The sequence below is a fragment of the Theropithecus gelada genome, chromosome 4, assembly GCF_003255815.1.
Source record: "Theropithecus gelada isolate Dixy chromosome 4, Tgel_1.0, whole genome shotgun sequence".
NCBI classification, from domain to species: domain Eukaryota; kingdom Metazoa; phylum Chordata; class Mammalia; order Primates; family Cercopithecidae; genus Theropithecus; species Theropithecus gelada.
In genome coordinates this window covers 70,994,926-71,017,680 of record NC_037671.1, presented here as the reverse complement: position 1 = coordinate 71,017,680, position 22,755 = coordinate 70,994,926, and the positions used below count along the sequence as shown (strand labels likewise).

General features: G+C 36.8%; 1 protein-coding gene across 7 annotated transcripts in view; it reads right to left on the bottom strand.

Annotated features, from left to right (window-relative positions):
- Nucleotides 1-22,755, bottom strand: part of RIMS1 (regulating synaptic membrane exocytosis 1) — a 491,301-nt gene that overhangs the window by 361,689 nt on the left and 106,857 nt on the right. For 5 of the 7 annotated variants that reach the window (XM_025382126.1, XM_025382128.1, XM_025382129.1 and 2 more), the window contains exon 3: nucleotides 2,694-2,719. The exons of the other annotated variants lie outside the window; for them this stretch is intronic. In XM_025382126.1, coding sequence (XP_025237911.1) covers nucleotides 2,694-2,719 — 26 coding nt within the window. The remainder of the gene's footprint in view (nucleotides 1-2,693; nucleotides 2,720-22,755) is intronic. 7 annotated transcript variants of the gene reach the window in all.

Below are 22,755 nucleotides of genomic sequence, written 5' to 3'. Positions count from 1 at the left end.
CACGTTTTTATGAATGTAGCCAAATTAGAGTGCCTGAATCATCTATTCTATCACATTCACTACAACTTTAGTTAGAAAATGGATCTGGAATATCTTATAATTAAAAGAAAACAGATACAATAATCAGTACAATATCACATATAGCAGATGCTCAGCGATAGCATATTAAAATAGTGGTAGTATTCTAACAGGTTTTAGTTTCAGAAAAGAATGCTTACATTTAAAAATATGGGTAAATTGAGTCAGATTCCTAATGGGGTCTGGGCATCTTTCTTGCACTCTTTTAGCCAGTCTAAGCCATGTTCTCCAACTTGCTTCACTAAAGTACCCTTTGTGAATTCCCAGCACTAGCCCACTAAAGAGACAGTAGTTCTTTGCCATGTGTTATTGTTCTTTGTGAATTTCATGGGAAGATTAGTCCAACATCTCTGACTTTTCCAGCCACAAACCATCAAACACCATTGAAATATCAAGTGCACTGTAAATGGAGACATAAAAGGAGAGTGGGAATTGACCAATAGATGGAACGAAGGAAGGAGAGTGAGAAGACCCCTAGCAGGTAGTGAAGACTCTGAGGCATGAAAGACTTTGGCACAACAAGGCAGCAGAAGGAAGGCAAGAGCTGCTGGTACATGGTGCAAAGAGGCTAAGTGGGTCAAGGGCTTGAGTTTAGATCATGGCTTTCCAAACAATTGAAGACGTTTTCACAAACATAACGCCAACAGGCTTTAAGCAGGAAAAACTACGCGATTTTAAAGGTTTACTTTGGCTATTGTGCAAACTATTTGAAAAGGATTTTGCAATGCAGACACTTTATCGTCTCCAGTACCTCAAAAGAAGGTAGGACAAACTTGCATCATAGAATGTTATCATTATAGTATTAGTAGCAATTATTAATTAATACGAATTGACTGCTATATTAAGAAGAGTAAGAACTGACTATATGTAGAACTAACTTTGATATGTTATTCCAAGTAAGTGTAATTATTGTTATTTTTAAATAAGAAAACAGACTCCGAGAGGTTGAGTGACTTGTTGTGGAAGTGATAGAGGAGGATTTGAACCGCAGTTTTCTGCCTCTGAAGCCTAAGCTCTTTGGGGTGTTCTTACATCAGTTCTCAGAGTTATAGAATATCTGGTATAGCTTGGCAAACAAGACACGCCCCCAATTCTCAAGGATCTTACAAGACAATAGTGAACACCACATTAGGACCAAGCATCTGGGCAATATATGTAAATTCACATGCCTATGTGGGGAAAAAAACTACAATTAACCAGACTTCAAACTAAACTGATAAAATGCCATCACTCTCATCCCCCTCCAAAGACATAGGACCCACATTCCCACAGAGCCAAGATTCAGCACAGAAACCAAGAAGTACGGGAAAAGGAAAATATATATAAATAATTTCCTAGTTCCTTTAGTCACATTATCAGGAAGAAATAATTTTCCAGAATGTTAAGTCTACAGCCATTCAAATTACATTACAAAAATCCAAAATATAAATTCACATTTTGATTAGTCTGTGTTTTGCATTATCTCTATCACAAATTCCCTTAAATAGAAAATGTAAAAGGGTTTTACTATAGTGATCACTATAACACCTGCAAAGGTTTTTATATATAAAAACCTTTTATGAATAACGTGACAATGTCACATGATTTTCTCCTTTTAATTTTCTTATCTGATCCTCACTTGAGCACTGGCAAGTGAACACAGTAAATATTAGTGACCTCATTTGCTGACCAAGGTTTGTGTTGACTGCAATCTATAAAGGGATCTCAGATATCACAACAGTTTAGTGCCTAAATAAACTTCTAAAATGGAAAGCCAATTATACTATACTGACAGCACAAGTATACATGTACAAACACCTACAAATCTGATTTCATTCAAAATTCATATAAATATTTTCATCCAATGGGTTTGGAGTTACCATACCTCAAATGCGAAGTAATACCACATAAGGATTTTTCAGTATGAAAATATAGGGAAAGCCACAAGGTTTGCACTTGTCTTACAAGAACTCCATGATACATCAACACAGGGCAGGAATCACGCTACCACCTCTTAGTCAATTTCTTATCTAATCAAGCAGGTTATCTAAAAAGCCAGTGGAGGCCTTCTTCCCTAATGACTATGATTGTGCATTCCAACTCAGCATCTTTTTTAACATCCGTTAAAATGTTGAGCACTATGGTCTACAATATGGCACATAATTCATTGAAATTATAAATTTTACATTCTTGGGGAGAATATCTGCTTAATCAAACAATGATTTCTATATTGCTGAACCAAATGGCCAAGTCTCAGTCTTAATCTGCTCACTGTCTTCCTTGAGACACTTTCACTGGCTTCCAGGTTACTACACTCTCTGGGTTTTCTGCCTTTCTCTCCAGCCTCTAAATGGAGAAATGTCCCCATGGCTCATACCTGGGATCATTGCTATTTTCTCCCAATACTCTCATCCTTGGTTATCTTCCCAGCCCATGGCTTTAAATGACATCTGTATCCTGATAAATTTCAGTCTATCTATCCAGCTCAGACATCTTCCTAAACTCTAGATTTGTGTATACAAGCGTCTATTCTATATATCCATCTATGATGTTTAATAGGCACCTCAGATTTATCTTGTCTAAAATCAAGCTATTGATATTTCAACCTCCACCCCTACCAACACACACACACACACACACACACACACACGTAAATCCGTTTCTTTAAAAGTCTTCCCCATCTCAGTAAATGGAAACTCCATTTTTATGTTTGTTGAGACCAAAAAAACTTAATTATTCTTGACTCTTTTTTCTTACACTCCATTTTTATTGGAATCCTTTCAATTCTACTCTGAAAATTCTTTAATTCGACTCTGAAAATCCTTTCAATTCTACCTCCAAAATATATCTAGAATTCAACTAATACTTAAAACGTAGGCTGCTACTACGCTTAGCAAAGTTATTGCCTCTCATCTATATTACTTCAATAGCCCTCAAGTAATATCCTTGTTTCTAGCCTGCACTCTTATGGGTTATGTTTAGCCCAGCAGCTATAGTGATATGGTTCAAATGTACCTCAGATCATATCACTTCTCAGGCCAAACTTTTCACGTCTCTCCCTACTTCACACAAAGCAGAATCCAAAGTGCCTCCATTGGCTGATAAAGATCTGCCATTTGAAACCTCTTTGGCCTTGATTCTGCTGTGAGCACACATGGCTCCCCAGTGATCCAAGCACAGTTCCATTTTGTGGATATTGCACTTGTATGTCCTTCTGCCCAGAATGGCTCACACACAATTCTTTCAGGTTGTTACTGAAATGTCACTTTCTTACACATTACTGCAATATTGTGGCAATACTCCCTGCCCCATTCTCTTTTATTTTGAAATTTTTCTCCTTAAGTATTTTTGAAAATTGAACTGCATCTATTTATCATGACTCTTCCTTAATAGAATTTATCTTTCTTATTCACTACTGTATCTCAAGAATCGAGAACAGTTTCTGATACATAATAAATGCTCTGAAATATTTTTAAATAAATAAACATTTGCCAACATTGTGATGCACTGTGTACATCCACCATGCTAATGTTTTTACCTTACTTTATTTTTAATATCAGTTCTCCATTGTGTGTATTATTTCTTATTTAAAATAAAAGAATTTGGCTCTTTCATATCCAATTGGTAAAATGGAAAGAATCACATCTACAGAGGTACTGTACACCATCTCAAGAAGCAAAGTGTAGTTTTTACCAAACCACCATAATGGCATTTGTGTTATTTACAAAAAAGCAAATTATTACTACCACAGTTTTCACTGGCAATATATTTCAGCCTTAATGTGCTCCCATTAAAATGAAATTTATGTATTAATAATTGAACCAAAATACGTAAATATTAAGATAGAGCAGGGATAAAAATAGGGAATAAACACTAACAGAAAGAGATGGCAGCATGTCCTGTTACATCAGTTACAGAGAATTTGATTAGGTATTTCTCCAAAGAAGATATATCACAGCCAATAAACACATGAAAGGATGCTTGACCTTATTATTTATTAGCGATTTGCAAATAAAACCCCAATGAGATATCACTTCATACCCACTAAGATAGCTAAAATCAAGATGACTGATAATGACAAGGCAAGGATGTGGAGAAACTAGAAACCTCATTCATAGCCTGTGGGTTTATAAAATGATGCAGCCACTTTGGAAAACAGTTTGTCCGTTCCACAAAATGTTAAACATAGAGTTACCACATGACTATTTATATGTCAAAAAAAAAATTGAAAACAAATGCCTACACAAAAACCTGTACATGAATGTTCATAGCAACATTATTTATGATAGCCAAGAAGTGGAAATAACCCAAATGTCCAACAACTGATGACTGGATAAATAAAAGTGGTATTCCATATAATGGAATATTATCCAGCAATAAAAAAGAACGAAATACTTGTATGTGCTCCATGCAACAACAAGGATGAACCTTGAAAGATTATGCTAAATGATATGGTTTGGCTGTGTCCCCACCCCAATCTCATCTTGAATTGTAGTTCCCATAATCCACACGTGTCATGGGAGGGAGCAGATGGAGATAACTGAATCATGGGGGTGGTTTCTGCCATGCTGTTCCCCTAATAGTGAGTGAGTTCTCACAAGATCTGATGGTTTTATAAGGGGCTTCCCCTTTTGCTTGCCACTCACTTCTCTTCCTGTTATGTGAAGAAGGACATGTTTGCTTCCCTTTCCACCATGATTATAAGTTTCCTGAAGCCTCCTCAGCCATGCTGAACGGTAAGTCAATTAAACCTCTTTGCTTTATAAGTTACCCAGTCTCGAGTACGTCTTTATTAGCAGTGTGAGAATGGACTAATACACTAAGTGAAAAGAAGTCAGACATAAAAGACCATATATTGTGTGATTCCATGTATGTAACATGTCTAGGTTCAGCAAATCTATAGAGATAGGAAGTAGATTGGTGGTTACCAAGGATTAGGTATAAAATATATGGGGAACAATTGTGAATAAGTATGTATTTTCTTTTTGGGGTGATGAAAATGTTCTGCAATTACATAGTGGTGAAGGTTGCATAACTCTGTGAATAAACTAAAACCAGTGAATTGCACATTTTAATACAGTGAATTTTATAGTATGTAGATTGTATATCAATAAAGATGTTATTTTAAAAGAAGACTACTGAGTTTAAGCTTTCCTAAATCTAGCATTTGAAATGAAGGAGAAATTGAGCCAATAAGTAAAATGACAGACCTAGCCTTATAAATGTCATTACTGTCTCCTTAGGCAAACTGCTTGCCTCTCTTCTGGATTCTCAGGACACTCAGTCCATATTTTCACATAACAATCACAGTATATTGTCATCATATGTTCACAGGTCAGTGTTTTTCATTTCTCTAGATACTTGTAAGGGTCACATATTTTGTCTTATACTATATACATAGCCATGGCATTTAGTACAGTTAACATATACACTGGACATTTAAAAGATGGTTGGTGAATAAAAGGGCAGAATAATCAGAATTAGAGTAAAAAATATTCTTAATTATAAATCCTGTACTTATTATGACATAATATTTATAAATTATATTGCTGTTCTTTTCATGGGCAAAGACCGGTGTTCAGAGATTTGTTAGCTATCTCCAGATAGGCCTAGGCAATATTGGGGTTATTTCCTGGGCATTCTCTAATAGGTCTACTTGGCACAATATACGTGTGATTGGCACACAAATACATGAATAGATTTATATAGTTATAGTGCTTGAAGGGACTTTAAGAGTCATTGTGATAAAATCCACCCTAGCAATGTTTAAGAAACCAAAAACGAAAGTAGTGGTTTGCACAGTGTCACCTACATAGACATAGTGAGAGGCATAATTTAAACACAGGTGTCTTGATTCCAAATGCAGTGATGCCTTTGCAAAACATGCCCTAAGATCAAATAACCCTGGAATGCATACTTTCACAAAATGAATGCTCTCAACATACAATTTAATCCAAACACCTCTGATTTATCACCTGAGCGCACAATACCGGAAATATAGCAGAGCGGTCTTTGCTAAGACATAATTTAAGTCATGTGATTCTCTTACTTAAAGGTCTCAAAGGCTTCACATCACATTCCAAATCCAATCTAAATTCTTCACCAATGCCAGGCAGTTTCATTATAACTTTGCTGTGTACATCTCTCCACCCTCACCTTGTGGCACCATCCTTTTGAGCACTCTCAGGTCCTCTCAGGTCCCACCATGCATCAAGTTCTCTTCAATGCCTCAAAACATATGCCCATGTTGCTTTTTTTCCCCCACAAGCTCCACTTCTGTTATTTGTTTTTAATGACTAGTTATGAATCCTTCAAGTCTCAACTTTAATGTTATCTTCCTAAATAGGTGCTTCTTGAAAACCCTAAGTTGCAATGGAATGAATGTTTGTGTCCCCTGCAACATTCATATGTGGAAATATTAATCCCCAATAGGATAGTATTATGAGGTGGAACCCCTGGGAGGTAATTAAGTCATGAGGGTGGAGCCCTTATGAATGGAATTGGTGCCGTGATACGAATAGACACAAGAGAGCTTGCTTCCTCTCTCTGCTCTCCACCACTTGAGAGCAAAGCAAGAAGGCCATCTGTAAACCAGGAAGCAAGCCCTCACTTCCAGAACCCAACCATGCTGTCACCATTATCTTGGACTTCCACCCTCCAAAACTGTGAAAAATAAATTTTAGTAGTTTAGTAGCCAACCAATCTATCATAATTTGCCATATCGGCCTGAATTTACTAAGACATCAGTCTTTCCATTTACTATATCTTGTGTTACATTGATAGAACTATGATTTCATAAATATCTCATTTACTTGTTTTCTGAACTATATTTTGCCTCCCACTAATCTACATGTACCATGTCAGGAGAGATCAAACTATCGAATTCCTTACTTTGTCTCTAGTATTAAGCTCAGAATAGCCATCTAGCATGTTTTTTTAGTTGAATAAGTAAATATTGTTAAAAACAGCCTTCTTTACCAGCACAACAGGACCGTGAATTCCAGAATTACTGTAATAGAGGCAAGACAGTGTCTTTCCTGGTACCTGATTATGGTTCTAATCTACTTACTTGCCTGAATTTAAGGGAAAGCAAATACAATTTTCTCAAACAGCAAATAATTTTTAAGCTAAAGTAAGTAACCTGTTTCCCAGCAATTGATTAATCAGCAAATACTTACTGATCAGCTCTGTATTAATTCCTAAGGGGTAAAGAAAAGGAAGATGATCTCTAGCCTCATTCCTCAAATTGCTTAAAATTGAACGGAAGAAAAAGAACCACCATTGTGAACAGTTAATTAAAAGTACATAGCTATATTCAGCAGGTGACTTGACCACTTTTGTTGGAGACATACACTTGGGACACAGTCATATAGCAGGGATAATTTAGGCAGAGAGTCTAGGTAAATTCTTATCATACACACAGACACACAGACCACACACACACACACACACACACACACACACACACCTGCAAGCAAAACTATATATCTGATAACTTTATTATTTTTGTTTTTCAGAAACCCATTACTTGCTAAATCTGATAACTTTAGTAAGCTGAAAATTAGGTGTCAGTAAAAATAGAAAGGAATAGTGAGGAAGACGGCTGAACTGTCATTCATTCATTCATTCGTTCGTTCATGTATTCATCCACTCAGGCAGGTAGGAAGGCATTCTGTGAAGTGCCATGGGGAATAAGATCACTGCCCTATGGAACTTAAAATCTGATACCAAGAAATACAGAAAAGGAGAGCATTTCAGGAAGGAAAAGTTTAAGTAAGGGTGCCAAGTGTTACAGAAATACTAAGAACTTAGGCAAGAAAAGGGCCATAAGATCTGACAATGAAGAGATCTCTAAGCACATCAGGGTGTCGATGAGATCATTCCCTCTATACCCAACCTATCACAGTCACCCCCATAATCACCTTAAGAGTTATTTTGAGTCCTCCCTCCTCTCTCCCCTACTTCAGCCATTGAGTTGTGGTAATTCTCTTATAATCTGGCCACCCTGTAAGCTGACCCTGTGGAGAAAAGATAAAAACGCATGTTTCATTAGAGGCTAGAAAGCATATCTGTGACCCCACTGGTGCAGGAGATAGAGACAGAAGTAAGGAGACTAGCAGCTTCAGACACACAGGTTCTGCTATGTAAAAGGACAATTACTCCACTGAGTCTTTATTCCTTTATGGGATTTCTGATATGGGATTTAGCCATTTTCTTTCATTGGATGAAAGGGTAAACAGCACTCCAGGTGAGTTCTATTTTTTTCCTGTACTTCTGATTTTCAACTTCATCTACTCATCACTCATCCTACCCAGTCCTATTTTTGTTACATCCTGCCTGATCCTGCCCTGAGTTCCCTGTTCACACAGCTTTGTGGGTTCCACAGGCATCACTAGTGATCTTGTTTCTGAATGCACAAGCTTTCTGCCTTTGCTCAGTGAAATCCAGCTTTGTCACTGCCACCTCCTCAGGATGCCACGCATGCTTCCCTGCCTGGGATGATGTGCTTACAGGAGCACTGTGGCAGCGTCTGCACACTCCCACCCCATACAACTTTGGTCTTTTGTTCTCTCCGGTCCCACTGAGGTATTTTTAAACATTTTATCTTTAGGATGCTATTTTGAACCTTTTTTTCCCCTTTCCAGACTTCTGGAGTATTGTTGGCCAAGTGTGACAATAATGGTGCCTCAGCTGCTGCATCACCTTTCATATGCTGTACATTTTAGAACTTTGGAATTTTTTTGCTAATAACATCTTTTCCTCCTGTTGGAGCCTTAGTGACAGCTGCTCCCAGGACAGAGTTCAAGCAACTTTTAAAAACGTTCTGCTACTTCCTATTTTTTGACATTTTTTTCCTTTATGTTCTTAACCTACTGCCGTTTGTAACTTTTTTATAAGTAATAACTCAGCATGCATTTAACAGCAAGATGGACTGGTGAGAGCCAGAAAATGGAGTGTGAGATCTCTCATCTTTGGCTTTCTTACCAACACAGTGGCAAACTTTAACAAACTTCTCTCCTACCATGTCCTTAGTTTTAACTTAACGACTTTTTAAAGTCATTTGAACAGCTTACATTATAGAGATGTGAAGATAAAATGAACATTTTAAGCTCTTTTGAGGATTTCCATATCCTCATCCTCATCACTCATTCACTTATTTACTTTGTGGAATGTTCTGTACCACATTTTAAGCAGAATAAGATCCTTCTGCTATCCAAAATATCAGATGGATGTCCCTGGTTACGGATAGTCAGGAAACCTCAAGGAATACAAATTCATTAAAATTTAGCCCTAGAAAACTATTTATACTGCTATAGACAACTATAATATGTGGGGTTTGATACAACATACAATCAAAATCAGTATTAGATTAGTCAAAGTTTTAGTCTATAGTAACCTATAGGAATAAATGCTTGCCTTTCTCCCATCCTTCTTTATGCTTATTATTTAGCAAAACTTTGTTGTTTACATAATACTATTACATTAGATATTATTCCTTCCCTAACAAAGAGCACATTCAGGTGTATATGGGGCAGGGGGGTGAGTAGAAAGAAGAGAGAAAAAGGTATCAGTAACAATAAATAGTAATATAATTAGTTCTGAAATGGTAACATGTCCAAGAACGGTGGATCCATACAGAACAAAATGCCAATTATGAGGATGAGATTATATGTGAACTGCAATCTAATGTTTAAGTAATATTTTTCATATATGGAAGAATGGAAATGCATTTCAGGACAAGAGAAGAACAAAGTAAAATATATCAATGTGTAAGAATGCACAAGGATGAAGACCAGAAGAGCATGATGAGAATGTGCAGTGAGGCTGGGGCAACAGAATGCCTGGAAATGTAGTGTATGGTCAGGCTCTAGAGAGTCATATATAGTATGCTAAGGAGATCAAGTTTCCTCCTTTAGGTAATTCTGATATTTTCAGCTTCAGATAATGAGTGAAATTGATGACCTTGATTGAATTGAGAAACAGTGACTAGAAGCAGAGAATATGAATTTTGCACAGGTGTTTTAAATTTAGGATGACTGCAGACTATGAAGACAGCAATATTTAGTTGACAGAATGTACAACATAATGTATCTCTACATGTGCAACATAATAGTAGTAAAAAAAACATTTGAGAAGTGGACAGAAGAGGCTTGACAGAAAAAGACTTTGAGGGAAGGATTATTGAGGAGGATGTGGGAAAGTTAATAGCTGTAAAAGTAATGAGAAGAGAGAATTTCATAAAAGATACGACTATAAACACTGGAAAATGTCCAAAGCTAAGGAAGTCTCATGACAATAAACATAAAACAGTTAGATTTGGTAACTGGAAATGTATTTGTGGCTAGAGGGGGCAGCCTTGAATGCAGTGGCAAGAGGAGCAGTCAAACTTTAAGGCTTTAAAAGCAGCCCTCCCTTTGATGAGGTGTGATAGAAAAGATAAGGAAGCTAGAACAGCAGGAGAAGTGGGGTAGATGCATTAGGGAAAGGCTCATCCACTTGTTTATTTGCAAATGGTAAGATTATTTAAGTGTGAGTTGCAGAAAAGACTGTAGAGAAGAGAAACAGAAGATGAAAGAATGTAGTAGCAATCACCATACTGAGTCTCAGAGGTGATAAACTTATTAGTCATTTATTTTCCAAAGACAGTGTTATAAATCTGCTAGATATGCTTGAGGAATATATTTATGTAACTTGAAATTTTGCCATATCTTGAGCTCAGTTGATAAAAAATAAATTACCTACAGGAGAAAATTTGGGTTGTTATTTTATACTATATCCCAAGAGCTCTCTGTATCACTTGTGAATCAGGATATGTTTTTCCACTTGATTTATAAGATTTATTGATATCATATAAGATTTATGTTATTAATATATCATATCATATCATATACTGATATCCAAGAAGGATAGGGTAAATTGAAAGTTTACACTGTTCTTTTTCCCTCATTTGATCCATTCTCAGAAACTGATTAAAATGAACCAATTAGAGAAGAAAAGTTCATCAATGCTAAAAATAATGAACAACAGATTAATACCTTAAATTTTGAGAACTACCTGTTAGAGAGTATTTCAATCTAAAGTGTAATAAGATGGTGGAATTTGACATTCAACTATCCTTCAGAACAGTAAAATGACACAGGAACTGGAAGAAATTATGAAAAAAATCAACATCCAATTATGAGAGAGATAGGCTAGAAATATGTGCTGACTACAGAAGACGAAAATACTTCACTAAAGACATCTTACCCCACAACTAACAAAAAGTAATTAGAAAATTCAGGTAATTGTCCTGCCTGCTTAATGCCACACTAGTAAACATCAACGTTTAATTTAAAAGAGGTGTGCATTAAATATTATTAAAGGCGGACAATTTTAATCACCAAAGAATTACACCTTCTTACCTCAAAATGCCAGATTGAGACCAAATTTTAAGCCGTCAATGTTTATATACTATTAAAACCATCCAAGGTTAGGATTCTTGTCAATTTATTTTGCAGAATCAACAGAATTCTGAAAGGAAAACTTAACAAAGATAGCACAGAATACATAATTCATAGAACAAAAGATACTCATTTCATATCCTTATCTTTGACTGAATCTCTGTATTTTTTGTCCATCCCACCAACTAATAGCCAGGACTATGTATGCTATGTGTATTGGTAACAGTAGTAGCATTCTCATTCAAGTCAGGAACAAAACAAGGATCATCATCATCATTAGTATTTAGTATTGTTCTGGAAGTCCTTTCCAATGTATTTCAATACAGACATAAAATTAAAAATCTAAAAATTAGAAAAGAGAAAGTAAGGTTACCAACATTTGGTATGACTGTCTATCTTGAAAGAATAACAAACAGAAATAAAATTATGTATTTAAATTAGATTTTGATTAGGTGATCAGTTGTAATCTATTTTAAAATAAAGATATTTCTATAGTCAGGGAAAAATATTATAAAAGGGGTCATATTAAAAAGTAGAAAGAAACATCATAACAATATCCTAAATTGAATTGCAAAAGACCTATATAGAAAACTACAGAACTAATCCGATAGACATAAAAATAAATGAGAAAAAGGGTAATGCTACTCTTGATCTGGAATTAGAAGACAATATTAAAAGAGGCAAATTCATTTATAAATTTAGTCTAATGAATGAGAGGTTCATTGGGATCTGACAGATTTATTCTAAAGCTCATTCTGGAAAAATAAATATAGAATAGTCAGAATGTATTCGAAATGGAAAGGAAATGAGGAGCTCTTTGCTCTTTGCTTTTTAAGGTATGAAAGTGTATATTAAAGCAATACTAATGAACACAATGTAGCATTCAAAAATGGATCTGAAAGAAAAAGAGACTCTAAAAACTATCAACATACAGATAGACATATGAAAAATGTGCAATTTCAAATCGATTATATGGATTTACTAATTTAGCCTTTTATTCAGCAAAGATTTATTGAGCAACAACCATTTACTAGGCATTATTCTAAATATTGAACAGGGAGTGGGAAAGAGATTAAAGTTCCCTGCTCTCTTGGAGTTTACATTCTAATGGAGGAGATATGCCATAAACAAACAGATTCACAACTCAGTGAAGGTAGTGATGAGCAACATAAGGAATAATAGCACAACACAGGGAAGAGGCGCAAGAACCAGTGCTGATCCAGTGCTGCTTTAGATAAAGGCACCAGGAAAGCTCCTTCCGAAAAAGGGAAACAGGAAACTGAAGAATGGCGGGGACGGCCAACCATGCACGTGTCCAGGAAAGCAGTAAATAAGTGAGTTGACCACTGAGGACGATTACAATAAATATTCTAAATTTTAGAAACAAAAATATTGAAAATCCACATAAAGTAGGTAAATGTTCCTAAATAATAAAGTGCTGAGAAACATTCTAAGCATAATACCATATTGAAAGGGAGGAGGCGGTGGCAGGAGACTCACGGATCCCATCCTGAGAGAAGCTTCTCTAATCTTTGCCAGTAATCATTAAACATTTTAGATGCCAATATTTTTTACTGGTAATGCTGGATGTGAACAAATGTCCAGCATTTGTTCATGCTGGACAACTTCCTTCAATTCTTATACATTTTTATACTATTCCACCATTAAAAGTTTGTAAGAAGAGCAAGTTAATTTACCTGTTTTTCTCTAGAATAGAGTGGCAAAGTAGTAACCACAGAGATAGGTTTAAAAAAGTCACCTGGATATGTTGTACTTATTTTGCTTTCCTATCAATTTCATTTAGTATTTTAAAAACTATAAGATTCTAAAATAGGAGCTTGATTAGCCAGCTTCTCTTACAAGAACATGCATATTTGTAATGGTTCCTGTTGCCTATAATTGCATTAAAATTTCCTTTTTCTCTTTTTCCATTCTATATAGAACACACATCTAACTTGCTATGATGAGATAAAATTATTTTCATGTTTGCAGTTCTTACGCAATAACACCTCCTTCAAAACACCTCATTCCCCAAAGTGTTATTTAAATTTTGTGATGATTTCTAACATTTCAGCCTAATTGTTTAGGTTTTAGAGAAGAAATTAATGAAAGGGACAACCATTTAAAGCACATGAGCTTTGTTCACACTTCATTAAATATTGTAAATGGCTATTTTATTTTATGGCTTTTGCATTCCTTTTGAATTCTAGCCAGCTTGCTTTCTACAACCAGGAATTTTGATACTGTATTCAAAGAAACCTTGCTGCATATAGTTATCATCTAGTTTTTAAATATATTTATTTCTATTTCTTATTAGTCTAAAATGAAGCTAAATTTGAAAACTTATGCCAAGGTTTAATCATTTTAGGGGCAGGTAATCCCAATCTTCATTAATATGAAAAAGTTTATTTTACCTCTATTCTAAAATTATATGAAAGTTAACTTTGCCTTTCTTCAAAAGTAATTAATTTACTTCATATTATACATTCTGTGCAGAGTAGTCATTAAGAAATATTTCAGCCAAAATGTTGGTATTGCTTTAAGGAAAAAGTGATTTATCAAAATAAATTTAAAATTTCAGTAAGACCACACTGATGAAAATTGATCTGTCATTCCATGTGCACACTTTATGATTATAGCACAGTTACTACATCTGATTAGTTATTACCTATCAATTATAAAATCTACAAATTAATTTCATTATTAATTTGAAACTTGTATCATTAATCAAATCCAGCGCAATTTTAATGGGCAGAGTATAAAGTACCTTTGCAGTAAGACTCCTTTTTTTCCCCTAAGAAATGCTCCTCCAGCGGCATGATGGGTCTCCAAGGTTGTGTTGCCTTGTTTTTGTCACTTCTATCTATGCAGAGGCTGTGCCAGTCAGAACCCCTGGTCTGTACCTACACAGTCCCTCTGTACAAAGACAATAGATGTCAGTGAAGTGATCACAGGCACTATGGCTGGGAGGTAATGTAAGCTCATGGATGAGCTTGTCATTTTCTTCAGTCTTTATAAATAGTGCAGATAAAATGTCCATTGAAAGAGAAAGGAATAAAGTACAAATTAGGAAAGAGAACTTTAGGTCTTGATGTACCCCCGAATCTCTCCATTAAATTCTCTTTCCTTTAGCCATTGTAAGTTTGATTCTGCTAGTTATAAATGTGAAAAACATAATAGTGAAAGTATAGATTGTAAAGGTATAAAACACAAACACTTAGCATTAGTAGGGAGGCAAGGTTTTAATAAGGTTTTGAACTTAGACATAGATGCTATTTATAGCCAATTTGATTATATAAAAATGGGATTGACTTAACATCATGGTATATGTTGAATACAAAATTTTAGGCTTGAAGATGTTACAGACTAAATGTTTGAGGCTCTCCAAATTTTGTATGTTGAAGTCCTAACCTCTTGTGTGGCTATACTTGGGAGATGACGCCTCTAAGGAAGAGATGATTAAATTAAGGTTAAATAATACCTTGGTCTGATAGGATTGGCGTCCGTATAAGAATAGATGTCCAGGTGTGATGGCTCATGCCTGTAATTCCAACACTTTGGGAGGTGGGCGGATCACGGAGATCAGGAGTTTGAGACCAGTCTGGCCCACATGATGAAATCTCATCTCTATTAAAACAACAAAAATTAGCCAGGCATGGTGGCACTCACATGGTGGTAGTCCCAGTTACTCTGGAGGCTGAGGAAGGAGAATTGCTTGAACTGGGGAGGCCAAGGTTGCAGTGTGCCAAGATCGCGCCATTGCACTCCAGCCTGAGCGACAAAGTGAGACTGTCTAAAAACATATGTGAATAGATAGATACCAGAGAGCTCAAGCTCTCTTCTTTTGCATGCAGCAAGGCACCAAGGGAAGGCCAGGTGAGGACATAATAAGATGGCTGCCTTTTATAAGCCAGTAACAGAGCTCTTACCAGAAAACCCAGAAGAAACTGATGTTGGACTTCCAGCCTCCAGAACTGTGAGAAAGTACATTTCTGTTGTTTAAGCCACTGAGTCTATGATCTTTTGTTATGGCAGCCCAAGAAAACAAATACAAAAAAAGATCATCTAGAACACATCCAGTAAACACCGACACACAAACACAAATAAGCAGAGGCCCAGACACAAACACACACACACACATACACAAACACACAGCGTATTACAGATTAAAATAATCTAAAACCAGAGACAGAACAGCTTGCCTCAGTTCATACTGCATCACTGTAAAAGGGGATAGTGATTTACAATTTACTTATCCTCGAGAGTACAAAGAAAATACAGTCTGAGGCAGAAATAGTTGAGGAACTAGCTTAACATTTGGAAATTCAATTTGGAAACAGTCATTTCTAAATTAATTTCCTTTTAGTTTTGAACAGTGCATTTTAGACATAAGCTCAGCTTTCAAAGTTCTGCTTCATTTTCTCTGTTTTTTATAAATAATTCCTAAGGAGTGGCTCAATGGACCTCCCCTACATCACATGTCTTTTCTTCCCAGAGAAACATGGTTCACCCTTCATGATAGAAAGAGTATTAAATCTATACTATGAAGAATTCTGTGATCCTAGCCTACTTCTTGATATGTTAATACATCTCACATAATTCAGAACATCTATTTCTTTCTAATAAAGGCAATATTTCAAAATAATTTCTTTTCTAAAGACTAGAACAAAAGACTTGGCTTTGGGATGCAAAAGCAGAACAATGGCCTTTGTGTTCTGGGCAATATACCCGCCCTTTCCTTCCCCAGGCACTTAGTATGATGGTTCAGCTTTAGAGAAAGAAGCATGCAAGGCAACAAACATAATTTAAGGAAGAAATTATAACACATCTTTTTAATATGTGTAATATACAATCTTCGTTCCACTGGCAAAACCGGACTGCCACTTCAGTTTATTTTCCTTTATTCAAAAGAATAGCTGGTGAGATTGACACATTCTTTTGGGTAGTTATGATGACAAGGTGAAGCATTCTGAGGCAGCTAAATAGAAAAATACCATTTGGATAAGGCTCAGGAATAGATTGAGACTCATTGGGCAATTAAAAAACTATATTTAACACATGACAAAATATCCCCATTATATTATCAAAATGACTTGTCTAAATAGTGCTCTTAAAATGCCTTATACCAATACCATGCTGTGTCTTATGTTCTATGCTTCTTGAGGGCGGGTACTTTCTGTTGGCACATTTATCCTTCCAACAACAATTATCCAGTAGTTTCATTGCATTATTTGAACAACAGCTGGCCTATCAACATATGGTAAGGTAAAGAAGCCAAGAGGGTTTCTACAACATGTATTTGCTGAAAATATTTTCTCTTCTTTTCTAATAAAATGTTTTGCCAAACCCCAAATGATTTTTGCTTTATCTTTCTGAAGATCAATTTTAAAGTAATAACATGAAATTACCCAAATAAATCCTCCATATTGAAAATGACAAGGGAGATAAAAATAAACAAAAGAAGCCAGGGGAATTCCCATTACCATCTCCCACGAGCTGTCTTGATCAAACAAACTATAACCATCACTGATCATTCTCCACTCTCACTGACTTTAGAGTATAATGCTCTTGAATTGTAGTCACACACAGATCTATTTTTAGAAAATAAAACATTTCAAAAATCGCAGTGAGAATATTGACTATCAAAATTGCTTAAACATTGTTCATTTAACCAATGATAATATAAAAATCTTCAATTTGTGACCATTTAATAGAAATAAAAATATATTGTGTGCGTACCTAAGCCATAATTTCTGAAAGAACTCCAGTTTTTAAAATTGTAAGGAAATATCCCCCTACCACTATATGAAATCTAGATAGAATCCCCTATATACCAAACTCCATAAACTTTGCAATTTGAAAATAACTATAAACCTAGAAAAGAATAAAAATAGTTGATGTAGGTTCAACTTGAAACTCACACAGAGCTGTCACTGTTTGTATGCTGCAAGGGGACATGTTCAACTGGTTTGTTGTTGCTTTGTCCTCAGGTTTCTGGTTGTTTTGTCCTTAATGTACCAAAGACAGGAAGAAGAAACAGAGACCTTTCCATGATTAATTTCTACCAAGGAAGTCTTCCCATTTAAAAAATAGGCCAATTTAAGATGCCAATCACACCAAAAATATGCCAAGTCAAAATGCCAATCATACCAAAATAGCAGTGTTCCTGTTTATGTTTCTGCTTTGCATGTCATGAACTTTGGGCAAGAGAACAAACAGAAATCAGCAGATTCCACCTGGAGCTTTCCCTCTCTACACAGTGTTGAAAACAAATCAAAAGAAAATTTAAATAAAGTCACAGAACAGAGGGGCCTTGAGAGACCTTGTGGCCAGTTACTGTCTGGGACCTGTAGGCAAAACAATCTTCTTTTCTCTCTTTTAAAATGATGGGGACTGAGTCTTAAAAACCTCTCTTAACAGATCATTGTGGTGTTATAGTTATCTGAACATCAAGAAGCAGCTTTTCCTATAACTAATCAACTTCTCAACTGATTTTATTAAATCCAGTTTCTCCTTAACAGTCTTCTGTGTGTTTAGATAAAAAGAACCTGATTAAAGTGCACTTGCTCATTTAAATTCCAATTAGCAGTCCTTTGAAAATGAAATGTGATTATTTGAAAATTATAAAAGACAAAGGCCAGACATGGTGGCTCACACCCGTAATCCCTGCACTTTGGAAGGCGAAGACCGGTGGACTGCTGGAGTCTAGGAGTTCCAGATAAGTCTAGGAAACATGGCGAAACCCCGTCTCCACAAAAGATACAAAAACTTAGCCAAGTGTGGTGGTGTGTGCCCGTAGTCCCAGCTACCTGGGACGCTGAGATGGGAGGATCACCTGAGCCCAGGAGGTTGAGGCTGCAGTAAGCCATGAGCTGTGATCACGCCACTGCACCCCCTACCGGGCAACAGAGTAAAACCGTGTCTCAAAAAAAAAAAAAAAAAAAAAAAAAAAAGGAGGGGGAAGAAGAAGAAAAGGAGGAGGAGGGAGAGGGGAAGGAGGAAGAGGAGGAGGAGAAGAAGAAGAAGAAGAAAAAGAAGAAAACAAAGAAAAAGGAAAAAAGATTAAACTATATTCTCCGGATAAGCCTTGGCTGTCATGCATAACATTCCTGGCACAAATTGGCACCAATGACACCACTGCAGTGGAAGCAAGTACCTCTGACAGTCAGGAAAACCCCACCCAAACTCCCTGTGTACCATTGGGCAGGATATTCTAATCTGACCTCTCTGAACTTCAATGGCGTTACATGTTTAGCAAGGGAACTGGATTAGATGATCCTTTCAACCTCTTTCAGCTCCAAAATCCTGACTTCTCTATTTTCTATAATTTCTCTTTCTCTCTCTCGCTTTCTTTTTTTGACGGAATTTCACTCTTATTGCCGAGACTGGAGTGCAGTGGTGTGATCTTGCCTCACTGAAACCTTTGCCTCCCCGTTAAAGCGATTCTCCTGCCTCAGCCTCCTGAGTAGCTGGGATTACAGGCGCCAACCACCACGCCTGGCTAACTTTTTGTATTTTTATTAGAGATGGGGTTTCGCCATGTTGGCCAAGCTGGTCTCGAACCCCTGATCTCAGGTGATCCACCCGCCTTGGCCTCCCAAAGTGCTGGGATTGCAGGTGTGAGCCACCGTGCTTTGCCTAATTTTTTAAATAAGTAAGTTCCCGTAACAATGCATTTGTATCTCTCACTAGATATATGATGTCTCTAAACTACAGTACTTTATTTCTCCCCTGTTAATGTAACATATAAAGGACTCTGCATTTGATTTGAGCACTAGACTGAAACTCTGCTATGAAACCGAATATTCTTGAAGGCAGGAATCCGGTCTGATATCTGTCATAATATTTAACCTAGTGGTTCGTACACAGTATGTGCTTGTGTTCAATGACTAAATGAATACTAAATAAACTACACTTAATTTGGAGAATATCTGTTAAACATAGTCGTTTGTATGACCTAAAAATACTGAAAGAATCTGGGTTTTAGGATGTGCTACTAAAAAAGAATATGGCCAAGTAAATGATAAAGTAAACACTATAGAATTAGGCATTTTTAAAAGACATATTCAGATGTTCTGGGGAAATCGACATAAAACGCTGTTAAAAAACTAAAGTTTTTTCTTTTTTTAATTAAAACGACAAGTGATTCATATAGTCCAGAGGCAATTTCAAAAATAAAGTCTGCAATTTAAAGGAAGGCATTTATAAAAATAAAGTGGTTGCTACATTCCTTTCAGTACGGCTTAGTGAAGCAAGTCCTAGATAAAATAAATAGTATATAACTGAGGCTGGTAATTTTGACCTTATAAAAAACCCGTTGGTCTTTCTGTTTCATTTTGTTTCCTTAAATATAGTTTGAGACCAAAATCTAATGTACATAAATATATTTTAGAGCATTGTTAGATATGCCTTCTTAGATGTGACAGCATTCTGTTATCTTGTTATAAAATACATTTTATGAAGCCTTATAAAACTGTGGTCTGCTATTATCAATAGATGATATTATGTGAGAATACCACTATCAAACTCGAAATGAAACCCGCAGTCTCTACCATGTCCTGCACGACCCAGGCTCCTCCAGCTTCACCCCAGGCCACACTAACCCTCACTCTGACTGTTCTAGGGACACATTCCTTCTGATCTTGGAGCTTACTGCCCATCCTGTCAGGGACACCCATGTCCCAGCTTTTCCCAGACCGCTTCTCCTTACTTTTCAGCCCCCAGGTCTCACTTGGAAGCCATCTCCGATTTCTTTATTAAATTAGGCCCCTCTGGGCCTCCTGAGGCTGGAGAAGCAGGCTTAGGCCAGGTCATGCAGGGCACAGTTGAGACTGCAGGTTTTATTCCAAGTTTGATAGTGGCATTATCGAATAATATCACCTATTAATAATAGCTGACCACAGTCTTACCAGGCTTCATTAAATGTATTTAATTATCTTTAATTCAATTTGTTTAATGAAACAAATTAAGTATAAAATGTGACTTTATCTTAAATAAAATTATGCCCTTGGAGCAAAACAAAACTTCAATGCAGGTAACCCTGCAGTGAGTGAAGCCTCACGGTGCAATTAAGTGCATTGTAAATAAGCTGCACATGGCCGGGCCCAGTGGCTCACGTCTGTAATCCCAGCACTTTGGGAGGCCGAGATGGGCGGATCACGAGGTCAGGAGATCAAGACCATCCTGGCTAACACGGTGAAACCCCGTCTGTACTAACAATACAAAAAATTAGCTGGGTGTAGTGGCGGGCGCCTGTAGCCCTAGGGACTTGGGAGGCTGAGGCAGGAGAATGGCGTGAACCTGGGAGGCGGAGCTTGCAGTGAGCCAAGATGGTGCCACTGTGCTCCAGCCTGGGCGACTGAACCAGAATCTGTATCAAAAAAAAATAAGCACGGCCAAGCACGGTGGCTCAAACCTGTAATCCCAGCACTTTGGGAGGCCGAGACGGGCAGATCACGAGGTCAGGAGATCGAGACCATCCTGGCTAACACGGTGAAACCCTGTCTCTACTAAAAAATACAAAAAACTAGCCGGGCGAGGTGGCGGGCACCTGTAGTCCCAGCTACTCGGGAGGCTGAGGCAGGAGAATGGTGTGAACCCAGGAGGCGGAGCTTGCAGTGAGCTGAGATCGGGCCACTGCACTCCAGCCCGGGCGACAGAGCAAGACTCCGTCTCAACAAAAAAAAAAAAAAAAAAAAGCACATATCAGTGTTTTGTTCCAAACGATAGGGGAGATGTTGTTAGTGAAGATTTCTGGAGTTTATGGAACATTTCTGGAGTTTGTGTAGTTTATGTAATTCTGGGTGACATTCAAATAAAACTCTGTAAATATATATTTGTAAATATATAAATAAATATATAGAGGTTGTGATAGGAGGTAGGAATTAAATGAATAGGGGCAATCAATGGTAGAGAATAGCAGAGGGGCCTACTTTAATACAGAAATCAGAGATAGCTTCCATGACAGACCTAGGGGCTGAAAAGTGAGGAGACAAAGTCTGGGAAAAGCTGGAACGTGGGTGTCCCTGACAGGATGGACAGCATGCTCTGAGATCAGAAGCAACATGTCCCTGGAACACTTTGAGCGACGGTTAGTGTGGCCTGAGGTGGGGTTGGAGGAGCAGGCTCAGGCCAGGTCATGCAGGGCACAGCAAAGACTGTGGGTCTTATTTTGAGTTTGACAGCAGAATAGCTCCTATTCCATGACAGGAAAGGGCCTTATCTGTCTAACTCACTGTTGTATTTCTGGTTCCTAGCATGGTACCTGGTATGTAGCAGATGCTCAACCTGTATCTACTGCATTAATGAATCGATCAATGATTACCACCAAATGTAATCAAGAACCTGTAGCACATACATTCTTACCCATTTGGAATAAATTGATTGCAACTGTTTGCCAATATTTTGTTTGTAATTAATTGTAATTGTAATTTTTCTCATGCTTTGGGATGAGACAAATTAAGTACAAAATGTGAATTCATCTTAAATAAAATTATGCCCTTAGAGCAAAACAAAACTTCAATGCAGGCAACCAACCCCCTGGTGAGTGAAGCCTTACCCATGAATTAAGTGCTTTGTAAAGAAGCTGCACATATCAGTGTTCCGTTCTGAGGGATAGGGTAGATGTTGTTAGTGAAGATTTCTGGAGTTTATGGAACTTGAGGCAGTAATAATGACTGCCTATAATGACAATAACAGCAAATATTGAGCACCTGTTATGTGCTAGTCACTGTACTAAAAAACCATTATTTTTAACTTGAGTCAGTTTAATTGGAAAGTAATATATGCTTATTGTAGCAATTCAGGCAAGAGCAGTATTCTAGTAGAATGATCTCCTCCTCTCCCTTCCCATGTGTATAATGCACCACTATTGACAATGGTGTGCATATACTTCCATACTTCTTCCATTGTTTATACAATAGTCTTTGGTGTTGGATTTTTAAAGAGCTAGCTACAAACTGGTGTTGGCAATCCAGCTGCTCAGAGCTAGGGTACCTTTTATTAAGCTGTGCATTTTCCTTACAAGTTGTTTAATAATTGTTTAATAATCTGAATCAGTCCAACTTAGGCATGTATATATAATGTTGTTGTATTAACAAATGGCCCCCGCATGTAGATGGTAACATACAAATTACTTTATTCACTTAAAAATATCCTGTTCCTATGTTTTCTAATAAAAAAAAAAAGTTACCAATAGTTGTAATAATGGTTACTCTGTATTACAGATTGCTATGGGCCAGTCACAATTGTACAGCTT